Source organism: Tachypleus tridentatus, chromosome 1 (genome assembly GCF_004210375.1).
Source record: "Tachypleus tridentatus isolate NWPU-2018 chromosome 1, ASM421037v1, whole genome shotgun sequence".
Lineage (NCBI taxonomy): Eukaryota > Metazoa > Arthropoda > Merostomata > Xiphosura > Limulidae > Tachypleus > Tachypleus tridentatus.
In genome coordinates this window covers 41,763,872-41,782,097 of record NC_134825.1, presented here as the reverse complement: position 1 = coordinate 41,782,097, position 18,226 = coordinate 41,763,872, and the positions used below count along the sequence as shown (strand labels likewise).

At 35.1% G+C, this 18,226-nt stretch overlaps 1 protein-coding gene across 7 annotated transcripts in view; it reads left to right on the top strand.

Annotated features, from left to right (window-relative positions):
• LOC143246917 (growth arrest-specific protein 2-like) overlaps positions 1 to 18,226 on the top strand; it is a 37,976-nt gene that overhangs the window by 13,214 nt on the left and 6,536 nt on the right. For 2 of the 7 annotated variants that reach the window (XM_076494207.1, XM_076494200.1), the window contains exons 2-4: positions 5,298 to 5,471; positions 12,168 to 12,292; positions 17,957 to 18,098. In XM_076494207.1, the coding sequence (XP_076350322.1) occupies positions 5,333 to 5,471; positions 12,168 to 12,292; positions 17,957 to 18,098 (406 nt within the window). In that variant the 5' untranslated portion in view covers positions 5,298 to 5,332. The other 5 variants (XM_076494203.1, XM_076494192.1, XM_076494216.1 and 2 more) reach the window with 4 other exon arrangements.

Sequence of the window (18,226 nt, the reverse complement as noted above, 5' to 3'; positions counted from 1 at the left end):
GTATAATTTGTAGATATTACTTCTCAGTGTTCACTTTATCAGTCTCAAAGTTAGTTACTTCTTTTGCAACTACGCTTAGGTAAAACTTTCTGGGTTCCAGACTATATTCCGTTCAATGTGCGTCCTCAACTCACCTAACACTTAACATGACTAAGAGAACAACAACTAATAAAATTGCTCCCTAATTCATGTGAATGACTTTTAAAGCTCAACAGCTGTGGACTATGCTGATGTATTGACCAATTTATCGATAAGCCTCAACCACTTCATTAGTAGTTGATGAAAGTGTCTATTAATAACTTCGCTCAGTCTTTGGGAGTGGATCACTGATGTCTGGGACTATTCTATGCAGGATTTTATGTTGTATTTTATCCTGGTAAACCCAATTCTTCCTCTTGATGTCACACACATCATACAGTATCCAAACTAAACATTTGAATTCGCCCCTAGCCGAAAGAAATGCTATTTATTGTTAGCATAAGTGTGGGTAATGCCTTGATGTCTTCCTGTCTTTATGTTAGGCAAACTCTAAGGAATCCCTTGTTTTAAAGTTCAAGGGACCACCAGTTACACCACAGTCACAAACCATGTCTTGTTGGTTTATAGCAACGGTTCAACATGTCCTCCTCCTCTTACGACTGATTATACAAGTGAAACAGATTATTTGCATATACGCTATGCTTCTCTGTTTGTTCTGACTGGGCTTTTCCCTGCTGAACTGCAAAGAGCTCACATACTAAATTTAGGTGTTTCAGTTGCTCTTCACAAGAGGTATCTCGTATTGTACGGGGTCCGGTATTGCCAGGTGGTTAAGGCGCTCGACTCGTAATCCGAGGGTCGCGGGTTCGAATCCCCGTCATACCAAACATGCTCGACTTTTCAACCGTTGGGCGTTATAATGTGACGATCAATCCCAATATTCGTTAGTAAAAGAGTAGCCCAAGAGTTGGCGGTGGGTGGTGATGACTAGCTGCCTTTCCTCTAATCTTACACTGCTAAATTAGGCATGGCTAGCGTATTTAGTCCTCGTGTAGCTATGCAAGAAATTATAAAACAAACAAACTCATTGTACGGCTTGTCATTGCTAAGATAGAAATAGTGTCCAGGATCGGGACATTCCATGAATAAACGAGTTCTCACAATGTGACTAGCTAATTTGTCTACGTTTTGTTATTACAGGCCAAGGCAATGTAGTATGATAAAATCTTACTTTGTTATTTGACACGTTACCATCTTGTTTAGATTTTTAAAGTGCATTAAGTATTCTGGCAAAGCGTGGTCTACCTAAATGAAAAACAAAAAACAACTCCTAATGGCGAAAGTGTTTCTTGAATATGACTGTTACAAGTATTTCTTTTTTGTCATACAGTATTTGCATTCAGGAGTTAAGAATATACGACTAAAGTACACAATTTCACGTTCTGCTCCATCCTGAAACGGTGATAACCTTGTCCCAGTTTTATGGTCGCTGACTTTGATATCCAATAGGAATTCTCTATCAAAAACGTAATCAAAACAGAGAAAATATTTTCATAAAAAAACTTCACACATCTCGCCGTTCCATTTATATATACATGTCTACAATTTTAATGTTTAACGGTAGAATTAACAGGTATTTACTCTAAGTGTTTTATTTTACTCTCCTAGTATTCTTTTTCTAGCAACCTGGCCTTGCTTTTATGGTGTGAGAATTCACATTTCATTGTATATTTCTAGTTGTATATTAATTTCTCTTGTGAGATTGTGATAAAGGGTTAATGTGATAGATAGTATATCTCTACTCATATATCAACCACATTTTCGCTTTGTAGCTTCTGCCATAGTGTTGTGTGTCCGTCCTGAATGTTGAGGGTTTTGAACTAGCTGTTCAAAGACTGTTCTGTACGTTCGGTGTTTCGGACTAGACATCTGAGGTTTGTCCTGAATATCCAACATTTTCATAAGCTGTTTGAACTATATCCTGTATGTTCAACATTTTGGACTCACTGTATGAAGTTTGTTCAGTATCTCTAACGTTTTGTACTAGTTCTTTGATGTATTTTCTATACGCCAAATGTTTCAGAATACTTGTTTCAATTTTGTCCGGCCCGGCATGGCCAGGTGATTAAGATGCTCGTTACGTAATCTGAGGGTCGAGAGTTTGAATTCCCGTCGCACCAAACATTCTCGCCCTTTCAGCCATGGGAGCGTTATAATGTGACGGTTAATCCCAGTATTCGTTGGAAAAAGAGTAGCCCAAGAGTTGGCGGTGGGTAGTGATGACTAGCTGCTTTTCCTCTAGTCTTACACTGCCAAATTAGAGACAGCTAGCGCAGATAGCCCTCGAGTAGCTCTGCGCGTAATTATAAAACAAACTAACAAACACTTCTATTCTCTATTTCCAATATTTTGGATTAGCTATACGAAGTGCGTCCTGTATATGTTCAATGTTTTGGACTAACTGTTTGAAGCCTGTTCTATACGACAACATTCTGGAGTAGCTATTTAAAGTCTGTTCTGTATGGCCAACGTTTTGAACAAGATGTCTGAAGTCTGGGTCCGGCATGGCCAAGCGTGTTAAGGCTTGCGACTCGTAATCCGAGGGTCGCGGGTTTGCATCCCCGTCGCGCCAAACATGCTCGCCCGTGCGTTATAATGTGACGGTCAATCCCACTATTCGTTGGTAAAAGAGTAGCCCAAGAGTTGGCGGTGGGTGGTGATGACTAACTGTCTTCCCTCTAGTCTTACACTGCTAAATTAAGGACGGCTAGCACAGATAGCCCTCGAGTAGCTTTGTGCGAAATTCAAAAACAAACAAACAATCTGAAGTCTGCTTAAATCTATTACATATGACCAACATTTTGGTGTGGCTATTTAAAATCTGTTCTGTACGATTAACATTTCGGGGTAGTTTAATAAAGTTTATTCTGTATGACCATCATTTTGGAGTAACTGTTCGAAGTTTGTCTTGTATGTACAACATTTTGGAGTAGCTAGTTAAAGTCTGTCCTGTATGTCCAATGCTTAGTACTAGTTGATTGAAGTTTCTTCTGTAAGCCCAATGTTTCGTAATAACTGTTCATATTCTGTCCTGTACGCCCAGTGTTTTGAACTATATGAAGTCTGTATTGTATGTTCAAAATTTCGGAGCAGCTGTTTAAAGTTTACAGAAAAGACATCTGAGAAAGCGTGTAACTATTATCATGTGTTCCATTCTCATTAGGTTCTGATATTACCATACCTACAGAGTTAGTTTAAGAAATAAATAATTAAATATCTGTACACAATATTTGCATAATATGAAAATTCAATCTTAAAGAATCTAATATGTAAAATAAAGAATTATTAGGCCGGTGTGCATAAGGCATTCGTTAAGAGTACGTGCATTATAAAACATTGTTTTTATTAAAATATTTACTTTTTCATTAAGTTTTCCTAAAGGGAGTTTTCTCCACGTAATTACAATTAAACTCTAGGTTCTAATTAGCAAAATCTTGTTATCACCACCAGATGTTGCAACATTAAAAACCCTAGCTTTAGTTTGACTAAACTTTGATAAAACAAGACGTACTGCAAAATTTTGTATGTTGAAGCACCATCGAAAATAATAGTTAAACACATAACTTCATAAACGCTTTGACTAGCTTCATCATCACAAGTGAAACAAAAATACAGATAGTTTAGTGTCTGAATTTTGATGTTATCTTAGCTTATATGCATTACACTTCAAATTTACATGTAGCAATTACAAAGCTTAGTTCTCGGAATAGGCCCGGCATGGCTAAGCGTGTTAAGGCGTTCGACTCGTAATCCGAGGCGCGGGTTCCGTCGCACCAAACGTATTCGTCCTCCCAACCGTGGGGGCGTTATAATGTGACGTACAATCCCACTATTCGTTGGTAAAAGAGTAAGTAGCCCAAGAGTTGGCAGTGGGTGGTGATGACTAGCTGCCTTCCCTCTTATCTTACACTGCTAAATTAGGGACGGCTATCACAGATAGCCCTCGAGTAGCTTTGTGCGAAATTCAAAAAACAAAAGTTCTCGGAATAATTTTACATAAGCGTTATTGTGATATCATATTGAGTTTTATACAATTTGTTTTATTTATTGGTAGATATTATACATCTTGTGCCTGTTTCTAAGATATTATATGATATATACTTTTATCTTTCTATTGGTAGTAACTGTATTAGAAACATCAAACAAAAATTTAAGTTTGTTTGTTTGGAACTAAGCACAAAGCTACACACTGGGCTATCTATGCTCTACCAGCCATGGGTATCGAAATTCGACTGCTATTGGTGTGAGTCCGCAGACATCCGGCTGGGCCACTGGGAGACTGCAAGTTAAAAACAACTGAAAAAAAGTTTGGTATGAGAAATAGAATAATGATATATCAATAACTTGCATAAACGTGCGGCCTAAGAACATATTTAAACTTTACATATTTTCTTAAGATGAAAATGTGCTTGAAATTTAAAAAAATCTGTTTCAATGGTATGTCTATGGATTTACAACGCTAAAAATTGAGTTTCGATATTCTTGGAGGGCTGAGTACAGATAATCCATCGTGTTTTGCAACAAACAAACAAAACCCACCTATTGTTAATAAATATACTTTAATTTTTATGTCACATTATCGATCAGCTAATATTTTATTGATAGAAACTGAACATATAACGTTTCATACACATGTACAAATATGTTTCATCTGCTGATGCGAATAACTAAACATTACGTCTATATGTAGACATATAAAAGTGTGTGTGTGTTCATGTAAACAAAACAAAAGAATGTCGAATGCAGTTTGTATTTTGTTTTGCTGGGGTAAAATACTCCAATCACTAATATAACCAGTTTAACAACTTATAATGAATACTTAAGCTACAATGCAAAACTTATTAATTATTTCTCAGCATGTGTCTAATGGTATTAACAATGCGTAGCGCACTGGAATATTTAACGGAAATATTATGATATAAGACGTTTAATTGGATTCCTATCTAGAAACAAACTTTCTTCGTAATGAGCCTAACAAAACACAAAATATAATCATGATCCATCGTTTTTTGTTTTATAAGTCATGTTTATATCGTTGGAAAAGTGTCTGCGCTTTTAACACTTTTGTTTTCTTTAATACTAAGTTGACTGTGTATTTTAACACAGGTTAAACTACTTATATTATACTATAACCTTTGATTTGAGTAAAATATACAGACGTTTGAATGCTTTCTAACTTTCAGTCACTACAAAAGAAAATGTTAAAAATTTAAACAAGTTAGGCGTGATTAATTTCCAATAAATAGTTGGTGTATTAGGCTCAACGGATGGTGGGACTAGGTGGATGTAATAAATGACAGGAAGAGAAACATGCAGGACTATGTCGGACCAACAAAAATGGGATGATTTTCAATTGAAAATAGCCAGAAGACAGGAGGAGCATATGATTCCCTTGAAAGAAGATTTGGCAGAATGGATAGATAAGACACTAGGTGAGGTTTATCAATTATTTTCCTATTATATGCTTTTATTTATCTTGTATCTACTAGTCTTTCCTTGGAACCACGTTTTTATTTACAGTACACATGTATATATAATATACGCAAAATGATTTTGGCCAAAATGGAAATTTTAATCATGAGGTTAGTTATGCAAATTGTGTCAAAAATTATTAACAAGTAGTTATAATATATAATGGTACCTTTTGGGGTTATTTCTGAATATGTTCTAACATATATCAATATTTTATTAATGTACGTTATTTGTACGACATAAAATAATATTATATTCTTAACGCCACCAACATTCATTTACATCTGTCGTTTAATTCCACTCGTAGGAACTTGAGGGCTGTTTGTAGCAGCCATCCATAATTTATCAGTGATAGACCCAAGTCTAGGGTCGCTCGTTTAACCAACGAATAGGATAATTGAACGTAACCTATGATATCCCTTCCCCCTAGGCTGAAAGGGCGAACATTCGGTGATGGGGATTCAAAATCGCAGATTGCGAGTCTAGTGCTATAACCGCTAGCACGTATTCATTTAGCTTTTATAAATCTTTATAAGATGTTTAGTTAACACAGTCTGAAACGTTGGTTTTAATAGTTTATTGTAATAGTATGAGACGAAGCGGTAACATAGTTAACTATTACAATAACAACAAGAAAACAAAGCAAAGTCGTTTTTAATGACTGATGACAGCGAGAAGACGAAAATATGTCGTTTCTAGTAGCTTACAGTGTAGCGAGAATGTTACTGTAAAAACCTGCAGTGTTTTTTTGTTTTTGAATTTCGCGCAAAGCTACTAAAGGGCTATCTGCGCTAGCCGTCCCTAATTTTGCAGTTTAAGACTAGAGGGAAGGCATCTAGTCATTACCACCCCCAGCCAACTCTTGGGCTACTCTTTTACCAACGAATAATGAGATTGACCGTATTATTATAACGCTGAAAGGGCGAGTATGTTTGGTGTGACGGGGATTTAAGCCCGCGACCTTCAGATTACGAGTCGATTGCCTTAACTACCTGGCCATGTCAAGCCGCAGAACGATTTATTCGATTCATTTGATAATGCGCTTTTTTTTCATCCAGAAAAAGCAAGCAATTATTAATCAGAAAAATATAATATTAATGTATTCTATAATAATAGTATGTTTCTTTCTGGTAATTCCGATAAGTTTGATAATGTCTAAAGCTCAGATCCAGTGTTCGATTCCTCGCGATGGACAGAGCGCAAATAGCTCACTGTGTAGTTTTATGCTAAAAATAAACAAAACCTATTATTGAAGCAATGCTACAGTACTTGGTGCATGGAAATGAGGACTATGCAAGCTGCTTAAGTTTTTTTAGGTGAGTGATTTTTCATAGCTTAAGAACATTAAAGGAATACATAGGCACACACAGTCCTATTGTATTATTATTTTATTATATTTCATGAATATGATAACGCTTTATATTCTCGCTGCCATTGTACTAATCCATGTCCCACCAAACACGTTCGCCCTTTCAGCCGTGAGGGCGTTATAATGGTCCGGTCAATCTCACTATTCGTTGGTAAATGATTAGCCCAAGAGTCGGTGATGAGTGGTGATGACTGGCTGCTTTCCATCTAGTCTTTCACTGCTAAATTATGGACGGCTAGCGCAGATAGCCCTCGTGTAGGTTCGCGAGAAATTCAAAACAAACAAACAAATAAAGCCATTTCAGGTTCGGCCCGGCATGGCCAGGTTGGTTGAGGCGTGCGACTCGTAATCTGAGGGTTGTGGGTTCGCATCCCTATCGCACCAAACATGCTCGCATTTTCAGCCGTGGAGGCGTTATAATATTTCAGTCAATCCCACTATGAGAGTAATATAAAAGTTGTTGGTGGGTGGTGATGACTAGTTGACAGGTTAGCCCTAGTGTAGCTTTGCGCGAAATTGAAAAACAAACAAATCGCTTTAAACACTTAGCAAGACAAAACATATCAGTGTAAATTACTCTATGTCTGGAATTGTGGAATTTTTCCGTCATGATAAGTAAGATTTCACTTGCAAGCAAACATGACATTTTGTGATAATATATACTATGTATATTTTCTGTCTATGTTTTATTAGCATTTTATAATCCCAATAAGCAAATGACTGCCCTAATATTTTATTTGTTGGAAATGACAAACGTTATATGTCAGTCTGGCGTCTGCTATTTTGAGTTACCAGTACATTTTACATTGAAACACTGCAATGGAAACAGCCTCGTTGTGCAAGCTCTACAACTACTTATAATCTCATTCCCAGTGCATTGACTGTCGGTTAGTATTATACCTACATGAACATTGCTGTTTAAAAATCGATTTTGACTTTAACTGTTTACAAACTTAACTTACATGTTTTTTTTATCGCATTTATTTCAGTAACAATCATTCTGGAAAAGTTATACTAGTAGGCCTAGTTTCACACTGAAGGCACGCTATGTATCGCGTCAATCTTCAAATACTTTTAATTTCGTCCGACTTATTATTATGTAACTAGGAAGTCTTTGGAGATAAATTCTCGTGCCATCTCTGGTGGCTGCAAATTTAATTCTTGCTCGGTAATACTAGCTACATCTACAAACGTGGTTCAGCTACATCAAAAATGAAGACGCGTGGCGACTTTTAGAATAACAAATATGGCTACGTATCTTAAAAAAAAACTAACAAATATTCACACAGATTGTTCTTTGCTTGCCATAGACCTCTGCAGAATACACTTTTCGTTCACTGCTAGCGCTCATGTAATGACGCCAAAAAAATCTTGGTTTTCACGCTGTTCTGGACCTTTAAGTTGTGTTCAGTTTGTTTTGAATTTCCTGCAAAGCTACACAAGCTATCCTCGTTAGCCGTCCCTAATTCAGCAGTGTAAGACTAGAGGGAAGGCAGCTAGTCATCATCACCCACCAACTCTTGGGCTACTCTTTTACCAACGAATAGTGGGATTGATCGTAACATTATAACGCCCCAACAGCTGAAAGGGCGATCATGTTTGGTGCGACGGGGATTCAAACCCATGACCCTCAGATTACGAGTTGAGTGCCTTAACCCTCTGGCTATGCTGGGCCTCGACCTTTAACTGTCACTGAGTTGTTTAATGCAAAGTTAAAAGTTTATAATTATACTTATAATTATATAATCCAATAATTATACTGATTTTTAACATCGTATTCTTTTTCACTCTTTCGGTGATCCAGTATAAATTTTCAGAAATAAGGAGAGCAAAGCGTTTTAGTAACGACTTGGTATTATTTTTCAATATATTTTGATCATCGTACGTGTATATTAGAAGCGTATAACCAGCATGGTGTAAAAAAATAAGTTGTAGCAGGGCTGAATAATATGGCTCATGAATCATAAAGAGATGAAACAGTAACTATTTAAAAATGATGATTAATTTAATTAATCATTCCAAACCAGCCACGATCCCTTCAGTTTGTTTTATAATATACAGATAAATGGAGTAATTAAATGTGTGTTCACTGATTCATGTTTTGCTAATCTTGACAAGTAATGACCTCCGTCCAGTCAAACATACCTTATACTGTCTGTTGCTTTCTTACAATTATCTTTGATTATACTCACAGTAACCTTTGATTATAGTTACAATAGTATTTGATTACAATTACAATAAGCTTTGATTAGAAATTTTTAGGTCGACTCAAGAAAGAAACTCTACTACGGTAAGTCTAAATATTTACATCACTAAATTCACAGGTTCGATTCACCTCGATGGACACAGCAGGTAGCCATATGTGGCTTTGTTATAAACACACACATACTGCCATGTAATATTTGAAAATTGTTGCATATGAAATTTGACTGTAGCATCACAAAACAAGCCGCAGAAGTTATATTGTATTTAAATACATTAACCCTGTTTGTAACGTTACAATATAAGCAGGCGCTTGAGGCTGTGTATTGAACCTGGTGTTTCACTTGGTATTCAGTACAATTCGATTTCATCCAACCAACAGAGAAAATGAAGTATTAGAATGACACATAAACCTTATTCGTAACATATGCATGCACTACATAACTAAAGCAAATTTCTTGTTTTTTAGTCTTTTCTTGGGAATATACCTTCATAAGCTTTTCTCTAACAACAATGTATTACAGGTTTATGACTGGAGGTAACGTAGTTTTTAATTGAAATAATCTCCGATAGAAGGCTCTCTTTAATCGTATGGTTATCCAGTTGAACAATTTCAAGTAATTAACTCGTTTTCCATATAGTTTACTGCACCATGTGAAGTGATATATCCTGTGAAATAGAGGGCATGTGTTCTTAGAACAATTGACCGGTTTTCATTTCTATCCACTTTGGCAAGCAGAGGAAATACGGGAAAAGTTTCAACATTGAATTCAAAGTCTACATTTACGCGAAACTTTCCAAATAATTAGAAAAAACAGATTTTTTTTATTTACTTTTCTGATTGGCTCAATAGCGACTTTGACGGCAACTGTTAGGTTTCTGGTGGAATATTTAGGTTTTCCTTTAATGTAGCTTTCACTTCTATATGTTATAAGGTGTTGTATTCGACTGGGACTGACAAAGTTTTGAATCTTAGTAACCATTTGTACGGTTCACAGTTTCACAGAGTGTTGGATCTCTATTAATAAAATCCTTCCGGTGACATTTGAATCACCTCATTTTTAAAAAAGTGAGTGATGTTAGTGTGTCTGTTGTGTTATTTTTGACTCCTTGACTAGTCTCCATGCAAGGATTGCACTCTTAAAAAGTCTTATTCTGAAGTTTAACCGGCCCAACGTGATTATGTGATGTTTTACGCCAACGTGTAGAACTATAGACAAGGTATTTCACGTGTTAAATATTATTTATTTAAATTGTTAAGTGGTCCCTACGAAATATGTTTATTACCGAACGTGGAAGAAATATTCTGCAATCACAGCAAAGTATTTTAGCTAACTGGATCAATCGAAACTTGTGTAAGTACTAGTGTATGTTTGTAAGTAGCAACAAATAATCTTTAACACTAGATATTTTGTTTCAAGTGCTACGTGAATAAATTAACATTGAAAAAATATGAATATTAGGATTTCATATAGAAGACCATAAGAAAGTGGCATTGCACATTTTAAGCAAACATTACTATTACAACCTTAAATCATAAAAAATACATGTAATCGTTTTAGCATTGAATTAAAGAGCACACAAACACATAAGTTTATTTATCTAAATGAATATGGTAACAAGTATAGTTGATCAACAAACTCCAAATTAGTTCAATGACTTTTGAAAGTTGTTAAAAAAGGTCCAGCTTTGAGAGAAGGAAGTCATGAATGCCATAAGCTTTGAAATTCATGGTAACAGTTATTCTAGTTTGTAGAGTCACCTCGAGGCTCGGCATGGCCAGGTGGTTAATGAAACTCGACTCGTAACCCGAGGGTTGCGGGTTTGAATCCCCGTCACATGTTTGTCCTTTTGGTCGTGGGGGCGTTATAATGTGACAGTCAATTCCACTATTTGTTGGTAAAAGAGAAGCACAGGAGTTGGTGGGGGGTGGTGATGACTAGTTGCCTTCCCTCTAGTCTTACAGTGCTAAATTAAGGACGGCTAGCGCAGATAGCCCTTCTGTAGCTTTGCGCGAAATTCGGAACAAACCAAGAGTCACCTCGAAAATATTAACATTTTCATACTCCAAAAGAAGGTTTTATTTTCTCTTTTGGTCTAGTGTGACCTGTTGAGTAGTATATAACATTGTGGATCCGAATGTCCATGACCGAAAAAAGCAGTAATAATATCATACCTCGCATTTCGGGGCTGTGGATGCGTTATAGAAGTGACGGTCAAACCCACTATTGGTAAAATAATTTAAAATTTGTCGTTAGATGTTGTTGACTAGCTGCATTTCATTTAGTCTGTCAGTTTGAAATTACAAACGGCTATCGCATATAGGCTTCATCATATCTTCATATTGATCCCCATTCAAATTCGTGTATATGTTCTTTAAAAACACTAAACAGTTAAACTTTCACGTGACATATTTGAAATCAGTTGCGTTAGGTCAGGTGTAAGGTATCGTATCAAGAGGAGAGACATGTAGTAAGGTACATGCTGTATTCTATTCATTAGCGTGAAACTTACCTGTGAAGTGCTTTCAAGTTTACTTTTCGTGACTCTCAAAATGTTACAAATGAACATGTTCCAACGAACGTAGGAGAATATGTACATGTGTGTGTGTTTAGGATAATGCATCCTATCATCAAGTATCTGCGGCCCTTTAGCGGAGTGAATTCAAATACTTTGATCCCAGGTTCTGGTAATTCATCAAGCTTAGGAAACAATAATGGACGAATTGTCCCAGACCACTTATCAAGCTTACAGCAAACCTTCAAAAATACGTTAGGATATTTTTAACTAGGCGATGTATTTGTAGCTCAAAATAAAATAGAAATTAAAGGAAATATTAACTTTGTGTTCACTTAGATAGACGCGTAACTATAAACTTGACATTTATAAATGTTATTCTGTTTTATTATGTTGTGTGGGGTGGTTGTCACAAACACCTCACTATCTTTAAAGAAACCGTATTAATACAGGATCACATAAAGTTGATATAGATATATTTTGTGTTTGCCTTTCTGTATGTAAAATAATATGTTCAGTTCCAATTGCACAGTTCATATTTTATAACAATAACTTTCTTTATTCACAGATATAGATACTATCACGGCTGAAAACTTTATGGAAGCCTTGGATAATGGCGTAATCATCTGTAAACTTGCTAAACTGATACAGCAAAAAGCCGAAAGATGTCGACAGGAAGGCTTCACGTCAGAGGTTTGTTTCTCTTGATGACAAGAAACCCACTAGAAATAAAAGTGTATCTCAGAACAACTGTTATGGGTATTATTAACACTTTTACTGATAAGGAGAGAACAACGTTTCGACCTTCCTAGGTCATCTTCAGGTTAAGAAAGAAAACGTTTGCAAGTGACCGTTGCCGGACACATTTCTTACGAACCATACAGAGTTTTTCCTTCTTATTTGCTGGTCCTTAGTATTAGTTTTGGAGCGAGGATGTAAGCTATTCGAACAGATTTACTTTCTATTTCTATTATAATCTGATACTAAGAAAACGAAAATTTTCCTTCCTAATGTACGTAACGTTAAAGCGTGTTATGATTTAGTCATTAAATGGATAGTTTGAACTTTCAAACCTTACGTGCAAAGTAAAATCGAAGCAGCTTAATGTTTCAATGTTTCCTAAGACATGTGTTCGGCAACGGTCACTTGGAAACTCTTTCTTTAATCTAGAATGAAGATAATCTAGGAAGGTCGAAACGTTGTTTTCTCCTTATCAATAAAATTGTTAATACCCATACCAGCCGTTCTGATATAAAGAGATTAGTTTCAATATTTATGATTATGTCCGCAGGATGTAAGGAAAGGTTGAAGGCAGGATTATGGAACTATGAGATCCAGTTGAAACCAGTCTTTTCTAGAATGTCCAGATAATGGAATATTTATAAATGATTGTTTTATATTTGTCTGTCCAGAACTTTTCTTACACATTTATAGATCAAACGCTACAAATTTGATGTTATTAGAAAGGCATTTGTTTGAGGAGTCCAGGTTGCATGTTTTCTTTTAAATCCAAAATCACTTTACCTGATTCATTAAACTTTTCAATGCAAAGAGTAAGGTACACGATGGTACAATGTCGCTGTCTTTATATGACAACTGATTTCGATATTAGCTTTGGTTTCCTTATTTTTAAATTATTTCACAGAGACAACACTTTACCCATGTGTAACTTCCTGAAAATGAATATCCCATAAACTCTATTTCTATTTCACTTTGTGAACATTTATTCAGACGTTTCTGCATATTCAGCTATGTTTGCGTTCATTACAACTTTACATTTACTTTACTTCGCAATACTTTAGCTAGGATTAATTTTATAGCCTGCTATAAACACTTTTTAGCCACTTTTGCCTTTATTATTGGTTTGATTCTTTGTTTTTGTGAACTTTTTGTTTTAACTCGTAAAACCATGTCACACACCGAACGCTCAGCTACATTAAAATTGTGTTGTTACTGTACATTTTGTGCACACTATTATAAATACTATTACTTGATTGTTTAATTTACGTTTAGTTTTCTTGTTCTATAAAATTTCTTACACATAGTTATATTAAATAAAGTTACGTGCGCGTAGTTTTGTTAAATAAAGTTACTTCTATGTGAAAATGTTTGTCTAATCACCTACATTTTTTTTTTCAAATAGGCTAAGATTTATTGGTCTAACACATACTGACTGCAAGAAATAGTAACCGAAATGACGTGCGTGAAAATGATGGAAAGAAAATTGAAGCTAAAGTATTGAAAAATACCGCAAATATCTTACGAGTCGCGACTATGATCCTCTTCAATCATGCTACGAATAAAAACAATTATATTTAACAATAACTTTTATCAAACTAATTTTGAAATTTATTTCGTAATATTAATAGAATATCAGTGGTGGTTAATGTAATAAGTATTCTACACGTAAGTTTGATAATCATAGCGTTGTAGTGTGTGAGGGATGTATGGTGTAAACAGGATATGATACGGTATTAGGGATATGTGACGTAACCAGGATATTGTACTGTGTTAGGGATGTACGATGTAAACAGATTTAATTACTAGTAAAGAATTGTTGTAAATAAGTAATTTGATTTGAAAAGACTGAGCAAAAATGTTAAAAAAAACTTTTAAAGAAATAATGTAGTTACAGTTCACACGTAACATATTTCTAATTATTAAGGTTTTTAGTTATCATAGTTATAATTTTGCTTTATTACTGAATGTACTCATTACAGTTCATTAGAAAAATGTATATTAATTCACTTCATTATTTATGTTTGGAATATGGAAATGGATTATGGATCTTGAGTATGTACACTTTTCGTTAACAGACGCCCCCCGTTAGTACAGCGGTAGGTATGGATTTACAACGCTGAAATCAGGGGTTCGTTTCCTCTCGGTGAGCTTAGCAGGTAGCCCGATGTGGCTTTGCTATAAGAAAACACACACACGCTCGTTAAAAGACTTTGTTATACCAATACATTATTTCGAACGTGGTGGCAAAACCAGTTCTTGTCTGACTGGTGCTATCGAACATGCAAGTGTAGGAACCAACAATTTTGTTTCTATTTTCCAATTGCAAATGCTTATTATTTTGCGAAACATAAAGAAATCAAGAACATATGAAGATTTTTATAACTCATAACTGACTGTCATTTTAAACTTCTATGTAAGTATTGCACCTTTACATTAATAACACAGTAGTTGTGCAAGTCAATAGAAACATAGAAATATTAATGAATTTTTTCCTTTCTCGTTCCTCTGTTAGTTGCGGAAATGTTTACAGACTTACAGCGCTACGATCTAGGATTCCGTTATACGAAATGAACGAAGCGCAGATAGTCCATTGCGTATCTTTGCCCTAAATAAGAAATAAAACATATCTTATCTTTAAATATATCAATTTTTCTATTTATCTTTGATCCTCGGAAACAACTTTAGTCATTCTATTTTCTTTATATTTTAGAATTTTCCACATGATAATAAAGCGGAGAAACAAACAATGTACGTTAGGTGCAAACAAAAAACAAACAATGTACGTTAGGTGCAAACAAAAAACAATGTACGTTAGGTACAAACAAGAAACAAAGGCATCGTTGTTTTAACGCCCATTTCTATTCCTGCAGTGAGCGAAGTTATGCTCAGGAAATAATAATTGTCTCTGATTTCAGTTTTTCAATGTCTCATTAAGAGAACAAAACTCGTTGTTTTGTCCTATTTATATATTTTACACAGTCTTGATATCTGGAAGGTAAGGTATTACGTCTAAAATCCTGCGATAATCTCTGTGGCACAGCGGTAAGTCTGCGTAATTATAATGCTAAAAACCGAGTTTCGATACCAGTAGTGGGCAGAGCACAAATAGCTCATTGTAGTTTTGTGCTTAATTCAAAACAACAACATAATAGATTGCTTACGTCCGGCATGGCCAGGTGGTTAAGGAACTCGACTCAAATTTGAGGGTCGCGGGTTCGCAACCCCGTCGCACCAAACATGCTCGTCCTTTCAGCCATGGGGGTGTTATAATATAGGTCAATCCCACTATTTGTTGGTACAAGAGTAGCCCAAGAGTTGGCGGTGGGTGGTGATGACTAGCTGCCTTCCCTCTAGTCTTACACTGCTAAAGTAGGGACAGCTGGCGCAGGTAGCTCTCGTGTAAGTTTGCGCGAAATTCAAAACAAACCAAACCATTGCTCACACCTAGAAAAACTGTAAAATCACATTTAGGAATAGTTGCTATTTTCCCCTATTTTCGTTTTGAACACATTTTCTTATTTTTAGAAGGTAAAAGCATTTTTTTGGCTATTTTTTCCTGTTTTTTATTTTATTTTTCTCCTACAGTGTGAATCTTTTTCTCCATTTTCGTTTTGTAACGGCTCTGTTTAATTTATGTGAGCTCTTATTTCTACTAAATCTAAAAATTACAAATCTGTTTGTTTGGGTTTCACATTAGAAGCACTTTGTTTTAAACATCTTTAGAACTTCGAATGTAACTTTGGTTTCTAATTATCAAGAGCTGCCAATAAAATTTCGAAGAACACAAATTTCCCTTTTGAGACGGAGATCGAGAGAGAAAGTGATATACAGTAAATTACAAAGAATAATTCAATGCTTTGTTTATACTGCCTTCGCAACACACAGTGATAGGAAAAACGATTGGTTTGTTGTGATCCTTTCGTTCAGTTTTGCTCTGATAGAATTCGTAATGCTTTCCAGGGAGAATAGCATCTTACGAGTAACATTTTAAGTTGGGAAGAAAATGAAACAATAGTCCAGACGTATTAGAGAAAAGGCTGGCTGGTTGTTTTCTCCTTAATTATTTAATAACTTTAACATAATTTAGAGCATTTTCCTGTGAAACTAAAAATAAATATTAAGCCCAATTTACAACCACTTGCACTATTCACCATTTGCAACTAAATCATGCCAGTTTCGGGGAATTCCACCCCTCCTTGGCAACAAGTCAAAACAAAACAAAAGAACAATATTAAGCTTAACATGGTAGTACAGTTTATATTATAATATAATATTTGGAGTTGTTTTTAATCGCCATAATAATTCATATATTTATTTACATAGGATTTGAATAATGCGTACCACTGATGGTACTAAAGTTTTTTTTCTGAATTATTCAGCAACTAAGCTGTTTAAAATGCTAAAAATTAATATCGAGTGAAACATATAATTCAATTTAACACTTGTAACTGAGTTATAACAATTCTGGAAGTGGAATTCTAGCCCTCATGAGTAACTTTGGACTAGTACAAACTAATAAAAGCAACTATGCTTTATATAGTGACGGAGTGTATATTAGATATACAGTGTTTTGGGTGCTGTCCTTTATTCACCACAGTGAACGTATATCCATATAGGATTTGAATAATTGTTGTTGTTTGGAATTAAGCACAAAGCTACACAATGGGCTATCTGTGCTCTGCCCACCACGGGTATCGAAACCCGGATTTTAGCGTTGTAAGCCCGCAGACATACCGCTGAGCCACTGGGGGGGAAATTTGTAGAATACATAGCATTGATGCTACCAAGTTCATTTGAATTTTTCAACATATAATATTTTAAACAAATTCCATCACCACAGATAGATTTTAAAACGATAAAAAAAGATAATCTGATAAGTGTTTTAAATTCTCCAGAGGGTCTTAAACCAATGGATTCTTTAATTGTGATTTGTGAAATTTCACAATCTGTGCCCATGAATGCAGCAAAAATTGAATATTTTAAATTATTGTCACATGTTTTATTAGAAATTTAAAGGAGAAACTAGGATTAGAGAATTGGTTAGTGTTTCTTATATATCCTATGTTTTAGTACATGTTCAAGTATTTACACATCGTTCGATTTTCTTCAAATATCTTCATTGTTGAAATAAGTACAAAAATATATTTTACTAAATGGGGTAAGGGAGGATAACACTTTCCAAGAAGCCACTTTAGTGTGTTTTTTACTTTCAATCTTCAAGTTATATCTTTAGAAATTATTAGAACACTTGATTTGTCGTTTAAATATAATTTAAATTATAATTTATAATTAAATAATTATTTAATGAGACCTTAGGTTTATGTGTCTGTGTTTTTTATCTTCAGTGAAGAAAGACGACATGTAACTATTCTCACTGTGATGCATACCGTTTTATATATGTCTTATTGTAAATTCTTACGGTTGTTTTCCATCATAGAGCAACGTCCCGTTACTACAGTGGTAAATCTACGGATTTACAACGCTAAAATCAGGGGTTCGATTCCCCTCGGTGGGTTCAGCAGAGAGTCCGATATGGCTTTGCTATAAGAACACACTCACAATAAAGCATTAGTTCTGCAGTTAATATCTGATAATTTGATTTACTGTTCTGCACAGCTTGTTCCAGATATGTCCTTTAAATGCTGGGAAAACGCAAGACCTGAGTCATTTTTCGCAAGAGAAAATACAGAAAACTTTCTTAAATGGTGTCGAAAATTTGGCGTTCGGGAAGCTGTTATGTTTGAGTCTGAAGGACTAGGTAAGATCCAGTCTCACTTAGTAAGTAAACTTAAGTTCAAAGAGATGTGTTTAAAGAATTTGAAATATTAGTGTGAGTCAAGTAAGACTCAAAAGGTTTTTAACTAAAGAGACGAGAATAATTTGATT